We start from the raw sequence: 8,698 nt of genomic DNA, 5'->3' as shown, positions 1-8,698 counted from the left end.
GAATTTCAAATATTATATTTTTTTAACCATCAAAGCACTATATTTATTTAATATTTCTGACAATATTGTGCGACCTGGACGAACACACGTGTAGATGACTAATTAATTATTTTATTTATTTTTAAACTAAACTATACATTTTTTTATGGGTCGAGATTACTTAATTTATATATCTTTTATCTAATTTCTTAACCATCACTATACTATATTTATTTATTATTTATAATGATATTGCGCGATCCGTATAAATGCATGGGTAGATGACTACAATTATTTCATTTATTTTTTCTACTAAGTATATATTTCTAACTAAATTAAATTAATATTTATATAACAATTATAATTTCAATTTTTTTTTCTTTGTAATTTGTGTATCTTTTGTATATATTTATTAACTATCTTTATATATTTATTTATTATTTATATCGACTTAGCGTGACCCGTGCGACTTTACTAGTTACTACCAAAAATACAACTACGGCCTTTTAATATGACTTTTAAATTTTGACACATACATCTTTATAGGTAATAGGGTCATTTAAATTTTTATAGTGTAAAATAGAAACTTCGTTATCTTTTACACAATTATTTTGACATAATTTTCATTATATAAGATGCTTAATTATTGTTAAGCAATTACATTAATTTGATATTTTATATTTATTAAATAAATTTTAAATAAATTTTAACATATATTAATTAAAATATATATAAAACATTTACATGACTAATGACTTTGTATGTTCTTAAAGAATTTTACAAAATTAATATTTTAAAAAATAAAAAAGCTAATAAAAATAAATTAATATTTTAAAATATAATTGAATTGTTTAAATAATTAAAAATAAAAAAGTAATTTAAAAGAAAATTAAACCCGATTCATTCTTAACAAATAAACTTTAAAAGATTTAAATTTTAAAACAAACTAATCCTAAAAGATAGACAATACTGTTTTTGAAAAAATATATTTCGTAAGTTAAAATAAAAATAAAATCTTTAACAAAACAAACTCTTATAGTAACAACATTCTAAAAGCATTCTACTATAGTAACAGCATTCTCCAAAATCCTCGAAAAACAAAATCTTCATCAAAACAAACTCTTATAAATTAGGATACTAATAATCTTAATAGTTCATTCTCTGGAAATTCTAGTGAGGATTCAAAGATAGAATGGTTTTGGAGCACGGCATTTCACTTGATGGAGAAGATGCAATGCACTTCAATTTTATTGATGACATGAACCCCCGCCGGCTCTACCAATTTCTTTGTCGTTTGGCCAGAACAAAACACGGCGGTGAAGCTTGTGAGAATGGTGCTGATCAGAAGAAGAAGGAGGAGTGTGCTTCTGTCAAAATTGTTGAAAAAGGAAAAAAGAATGGTGTGGTTAATAAGAGTTCTGAAGAAGATGCTAAAAATAAGGATATTTTGAAAGAGGAAGCTTCTGAAGCCATTGCTAGGTTTTTCTACGACAATGCCATACTGCCCAAGATGGTAGAGAGTAAGGAGTTTATTGCTATGTGTGGTATGATTTCAAGACTCGGCGTTGGATATGAGCCACCGTCTAGCGTTGAGATTAGTGAAAGATGTTTGGCGAAAACAAAGTCGGCAGATAAAGCTTTGGAAGAACACAGAGCTGTATGGAAGACAAGAGGGTGCACGATAATGGTTGATGCATGGACTGACAAGAATAAGCGATCCATACTAAACTTGTTTGCGAACAGTATAAAGGGAGCATCCTTTTTGAAGTCTATTGATGCAACTGATATGTTGGAATCGGAGACGCCTTTCAAACTCTTTAAGATGATGGATGACATTGTTGAAGAGGTTGGAGAAGAAAATGTTGCCCAAATTGTGACGGACAATACACCATTCTATAAAGCTGCTGGTGAGATGTTGATGGAAAAGAGGACTAAGTTGTATTGGACACCTTGTGTAACACACTGCATTGAGATGATATTGGAAGACTACGAGAAGAAGATTCCGATATATGAAAAGACAATTGCAAAGGGTAAAAGAATTACAAACTTTATTTATTCGAGGAATTCTATGGTTTCTCTATTGCATAGGTTCACAAAAGGAATGGATTTAGTGAAGCCAAGTATTACTCGCTGTGCCACGTCCTACTTAACTTTAGACTGTCTCTATGAGAACAAGGTAGCTTTGAGAAAAATGTTCATATCCAAGGAGTGGAGGTCCAGCCAGTTTGCAAAAACAAGTGTTGGACAATCTGTTGAGGATGTGGTTTTTGACAAAGAGTTTTGGAAAAATATTTTGATTTGTTTAAAAGGTGCAGGTCCTTTGATCGAAGTGCTTCGTTTGGTGAATTCAATCGAAGAACCAGCCACCGGTTTTATTTATGAGGCAATGGAGCAAGCTAAAGAGGAAATAAGAAGCCACCTTTTCATTGAAAGGTAAATATCGGAGTATCAACTTTAGTTTTTATAATTGAACTTTTGTTTTATTTATTTTCTTTGAACTGTGAAAATCATTGTTAATTTTCTCTCTCTTTTGTAGTTTTATGCTTCTGAAAATCATTGATGAAAGATGGGACCAACAACATCTCAACCCTTTGCATGCAGCAGCCTATTTTCTCAATCCTCAATATCACTATTGTATTGGACTTAGAGACGATGATAATATCATTACGCGTAGTCTACATCAGTGTATAACCAGGATGGTGGGCAGTCCAGAAGAAAGAGCCAAGATTGAAATTCAACTGGATGATTTTGAAAAACGGATAAATCTTTTGGGTGATCCTCTTGCTGCAATGAAAGCTAGTTACGAGACTCCATCAGTTTGGTGGGCTGATTTTGGAGGTGGACTACCAGAGCTCCAAAGTCTTGCGCTTCGTGTATTAAGTTTGACATGTAGTTCTTATGGATCTGAGATTAATCAGAGTGCTTTCAAGATGGTAAGAAAAAAAATATTAAATGTGAATTGTATAATACCTACCAACTGCTTATCTTATTTGTATTTGTATTTGTTTAGGTATGTGCCAAGAGAAGAAATCTTTTGAGTCAAGAGGCTGGTAATTCAAAATTGGGTGAGAAGAGGCAAGATAGAGGATCAGTTGAGCTAAATCTGAATGATGATGGAGATATTGAAGGTTTAGATGCAGACGACTTGGGTTATGATATGATTTCTGATTTGCATGGCGAATATGCTAATGGAGATGAAGATCAAACATAACCTTATTGGTGTTAATGTTTTACCACTTGTTAAAAACTTAATGCTGTAGCTTTAGGATTTATTTTGTGACTTATGAAGTGTGCTTGAGCTTTCTTTTGTGTTTTGATTTATGTTCAATATTAGAGGTTTCTTTCAGTCTTTCAATCTTCTTTATGTTTATGTTTCATAACTCTATTGGACTTGGGAGCAACATTTCTCACCCCCACATTTCTGAGAAGAGTAATGTTATCTGTCACAGAAAATCATTCACGAATAACACGGAATGTGAAATCAGCGAACAAAATTTTTTAAACGCATTCATCTTGTTTATGATATACTGAAATGGAGGTTTTCATTGCATTTATTTAATATCTTTATGTTTGTATATGTGATTGGATGGTTACTATCAAATTGCAAAATGAATAGACATATATCTGCGCATATTTGATTTCTTTCCCCTTATGAATGTTGTATCCGTACACTTTTTCTGTTATATAGGATTTTTAGTCACTTTTATATTTGTTACAGTTGGAACATGTGCAGACCGCAACATAAAAATTATTAGAGAATAGGTTTCCATATTTATTCCCATATAAATCTCCTAGTTAGTTAGGTTACATATATTTGTTACATATCAAAGCAAAGTGTTTTTAGATTGTTGGTTATCCAACTACATGGGAATCTAGAAGACCTCAACGCAGAGACCAATTTCAGGTACATCACTAAACACCATCACTTGAATACTTGATAGCGGTGCTTCACAACTCATTTACCTTTTATTTTGCAAAACATGAAAAAATTGCAAAAACCTTTTCAAATAATAACACCAACTGCAACTTCAGTATTAGTTGAAAATATGGGAGATGTGCACCTCTCAAATAATTTCAGGCAGCATGATGTACTTTTGGTTCCAGATAATTCTGTTACAATCTTATCTCCATTCATAAATCGACTTGTGATCTAAATTTTATTGTTACTTGTGATAAAACTTCATGCATAATTCAGGACCAAGCTTCGACGAAGAAGACTGGATTCGGTGATTTACATGAAGGTATATATGTGCTTTCAAGACAACATCATGTCGGATTCTCGGGTGCAGCTAATAAACAGTTCACACGACTTTTGTCATTCTGTGTTAATGCTTTTACATGCGTCAAGTATATTAAGGGATTGTTTGAGTTCATGTGGTAAAATGTGACTACCTAAAAGTTGTTCTTGTTCTTCAAGTTATTTGTTCTTGCTCTACAAGTTTTGTAAGGATTACGAAATTATCTTCTCTTGTATTTGTCTCCAAATGTTTTGTGAAATACCATATTTTATGATTTCAATTAATTAAAGATGCAGCCAAAAGAAAAGAAATTAAATGGATCAGTTATAGTCTTTATACCTGCTTATCTTAATTGTATTTGTATTTGTTTAGGTCTGTGCCAAGAGAAGAAATCTTATGAGACAAGAGACTGATAATGATGTTTTTGTCATGGCTAATTCATCCACCATATATAGACGACATGTTCATTTTACTATTTGCATCCACCTTTGAACAATTGGGATACGATGATCCATCACAGGTATGGTTGCGCAAAAGGATAGTAAGAAAACAGTCACTGTTTCATTCGAGTGTGAAATATTTTTATGTTTGTGTCTGTGATCGGATGGTTACTATCAAATTGCAAAATCTAAGATTCACTTTTTATGATCGTTACAGTTTAGGGTATGATCCAAGCTATGACGCTTAGCCGGTTAAGGAAGATAACATATTTCAGTTGACAAAGAAGTTACAATACTTGGCAACGGTCAACTTCCACCGCAAAAGCTAGTTTTTAGGAGGGTTGAAGCTGATTCGGAATCTACAACTAAAAACAGCAGGAAATGCTTTGTCACCTCATGATTCTTAACTTTGTGGAGACTACAAGATGGAGATGTTTGGATGTGTGGAAAACATAAGAAATGGGTGGCTGGCTTGACTTGAACTTCTTGAGCATACTGTATGCTTGGTTTTTGTCTTGCAGTAGATAAACCTTGTTCTTCTCTTTGTCGTTGAACAGTAGGAGCTCGGTACATGCAATTACAATGTGGTGTCCAGAACTTTTTCAAGCAACTCTCTCAATATTACATCATTTGCAAACCTCTTTTGTTCATACACATAGCCATATTTTAAACTATTGGCCTAAGCATTTTAATCTTTCCACCTTACTTAAAATCTGGTAGAAGTTTTAATTTGGCAAAATACTCTTTTTGTTCCCTTATGTTAATCTCGGAATTCATTTTGATCCTTTAACTTCAAAAAGTGTCATATCGGTCCCTTAACTCTTCAAAAGGTGTCATTTTAGTCCTTTTTGCCACATTAGCGACGGAAAAACTCAAAAATGGTCGTTAAATCAGTCGCTAATATGACAAAAAGGACTAAAATGACACCTTTTGAAGAGTTAAGGGACCAATATGACACTATTTGAAGTTAAGGGACTAAAATGAACCCTGAAGTTAACATAAGGGACCAAAAAGAGTATTTTGTCTTTTAATTTTGTTGTCATAATAATAAAAGCTTAGGTCTATGTTTGGTTTCACGTTTGAGGCATTCAGAATTGATTTTTGTAGCCTAGAATTGTTATTGACGTGTTTGGTTGATCTAAAATAGAATTGATTATGTTTTCAAGAATTGATTCTACTTGAAGCTAGAAATTATAGCTTTTTGATCAAACGTGATTTTTAGACGTGATTTTTACACTGAAATTTATTGTTCAACTCATTTTTGCTAGAATTTCTCCAAACATAAATCACTTTACGTTTAACTCACTTTTATCCATAATCAATTCACTCAAAATCAATTTTTTTCCACTGCAGAACCAATTTTAATGTTGCTCTTGAAATTAATATCATCTTAAGTTTTAGGTGGAGTTACTAGAAAAATTAGTAAATAAATAGGATAATAAAGCCCATTAAAAAAAGCATAATTGTTAAGAAAATACAACTATTATCAAAATATAAATAAAAAGAAAATATAACTATTACTAAAATACAAATAAAAATAAACTACTATGATTATATGTATATGTAATCCTCCTGTTTCTCCTCTGTCGTTTGTACCTCAAGGCATTTCGTGCTTCGACTGAGATGGTCTATACTGCGGCCAAACTAGAAATACCTTTATCAAATTCTCCTCTCTCTCTATATGGCATCTCTGGCAATCGTCGTAATACAGTGACATGCCAACAACAGATCCTAGGCGTGGTTATTCATAGCCTGCTCATCTCCAATATCTTCTGATGAACTAGTCTAGGTGGTGCCTGCCCGTGTCATTTAATGTCACGTAAGAATGTGACACTTGAAAGAACCAATGGATGCAACTCTGTACAGTAGCCCATGGATTATAAGTTGGCACACTGCATGCATCACCTTATTCCCAAACGGAACAATAACATAAAGCTTTAACAGTTCATGTGGATATTTAACCTAAATCTATGTGTAGACTTTAGCATATCCAACGAATGAAAAGTTTGGATCTATAAATGACTAGTACCTTTCATAAATCAAATAATTCCATAAAAACATATTTTAGGTAGCTAATCCAAAACAAGCATTAAGAACAAAGAATTCATCAATATTTAAGTTTACAAAGAATTATATAGAATATCATGATTGAGATCAAGACATGGACAGTAGGGCGAATACATCTAACCCCAATAAAAGATAAAATCATCTACGCTTACTCAACATAGCTTTATATTTAAGCCCTAGAAGAAAGAGGTTGAGGAGCAACTGTTGTCGGTTCCTCGGAAAGGGCTTATGCTAACAATCTCCCTCTATTTATCTCTCATGTTGTGTTTCAAGTCCATAATGTACTTTTCTAACTCCCACCTAAAATAACTACTTAATTATATCAAGTTACACCAAGTTATTTTCAACAAAACAATTTGAACCCCTATTTATAGTGTAATGGCCTACCATTCTTGGTAAGCGAGGTTTAGAGCTTGCTTATGGCGCCTATAATATTTCCCATTAAGAAATTTCAGCTCATCCTACAAGTGGTCTTGGCCGCCTTAATCTCGCTTAGTGCATCTTAAGATTGCTTAGCGAGAAAACCCATTCTTTACTTTGAAGTAACTTAGCCTTGAAGTTCCCTGAACCACCACACATCACTTAACGTGCCTTCTAGAGAGCATGAATGTGGTTACTTGGCTTTTAAACATACTTTTATTGCCCTTTTCTAGCTTAAAGAGGCCCCATTCTTGGCTAATGATGCATTTTTCTATTTTTGGTGTTTTCTTGGTCCTTATCTACTATCTACCCAATATTATAAAATTGACCAAACTCCCAATTTTAACCTTCTCCAAAATAAACTTTACCCTTGCAAAAGGTTAATGAAGTAATTAACAAATTAAATATTTGGACTTGCCATGTGTTGTCTACTCATTCGTCAACTTTTACCTTTTGTCTTTCTGCTCCCAGTTTTCCCTCTATCTCTCTTCATATGGTATTTTCTTCTTTCTGTTTTCTCCATAAACCCTAGCGCAGCCACAAACCCTAGCGATGTCTTCGACCACTCCAATCTCACAATCTCACGGTCTTTGTCATTTGGTTTCGATCAATTTGACGGCGACCACCATTTCTCCATCTTCGGCCGATTCGGTAAGAACGAGCATCGTTTCCCCATCTTTCTTCTTCGTTTTTTCACTCCTTCATTTTTTCACTCCTTCGTATTCTTAGATCTATGATGTTATGATTTAATTTGAGTTTGCTTCTTCTCATTTTTGGTGTTATTTATAGAGGTTTTGTCAAAATATTTGATTTTCCTTTTCTCTGCTTCACAAACTGGATTCATCTCTTAACTGTGTTTTGTGTTTTATCTCTAATGTTTCAATTAAAGATTTCACAGCAACACTCAAATCTGTGTGTTTTCTACGAGACTGCATAGATTTGACATATATTGTTTCATTGTCCATGGTGAGTGTTTTTTCTTTATTGTGATTTTATTGTTTGTTTTCTTCCCCAATTTGTTTGGAAAAGTATCTAAAAAATTTGAAAGATCTTTATTTATACACCTTATACACCTTTAAGTGTTTTCTCTTTTTCCTGTTGCTGTTGCTGTGTCAATGGTTTTTCATCAGTTTTTTTTCATTTCTGTAATTGAGTTGTTGAACGTTAATAAACTGAAAAAGGAAAAAAACAAGTTCTGCACATTTTCTGGTTTTGAATGGAAGCTGCCACTGTGGTAATAGATGGAAATACGACCGAAACTGGACATATAGTTGTCATAACTATTGTAGCTGCAAAACCATTCTAACATCTTTTAAGACCTTGCTACCGATATTATTTAGAAATCGTAAGTTTTAATTCCTTTGTAGAAAAAGTTAGAAGCATTTATTACTCCAATTATTTATTAACATAATTTGTTTTTACAGGTTTCAAGATCCATAGGTGATGCATATGTGAAGAAAGTGGAATTCAATAGGGAGCCTCTGCCACAAAAGTTTAAACTACCTGAATTCTTTTCAAGTTGATTCTTAGTAGTTAATCATCGGTATCAATTCA

At 32.8% G+C, this 8,698-nt stretch overlaps 1 protein-coding gene across 1 annotated transcript; it reads left to right on the top strand.

Annotated features, from left to right (window-relative positions):
- The first annotated feature begins 1,171 nt into the window (after window positions 1-1,171).
- Window positions 1,172-3,190, top strand: LOC131656842 (uncharacterized). The gene is made up of 3 exons (XM_058926433.1): window positions 1,172-2,412; window positions 2,516-2,912; window positions 2,990-3,190. Exons 1-3 carry the CDS (start codon window positions 1,172-1,174, stop codon window positions 3,188-3,190), a joined length of 1,839 nt encoding a protein of 612 aa, XP_058782416.1.
- The last annotated feature ends 5,508 nt before the right edge of the window (window positions 3,191-8,698 follow it).

This window comes from Vicia villosa, linkage group LG1, assembly GCF_029867415.1.
Source record: "Vicia villosa cultivar HV-30 ecotype Madison, WI linkage group LG1, Vvil1.0, whole genome shotgun sequence".
Classification (NCBI taxonomy): domain Eukaryota; kingdom Viridiplantae; phylum Streptophyta; class Magnoliopsida; order Fabales; family Fabaceae; genus Vicia; species Vicia villosa.
Note: the sequence above shows the minus strand (reverse complement) of the source record. Positions and strands in the feature narration are given on the sequence as shown.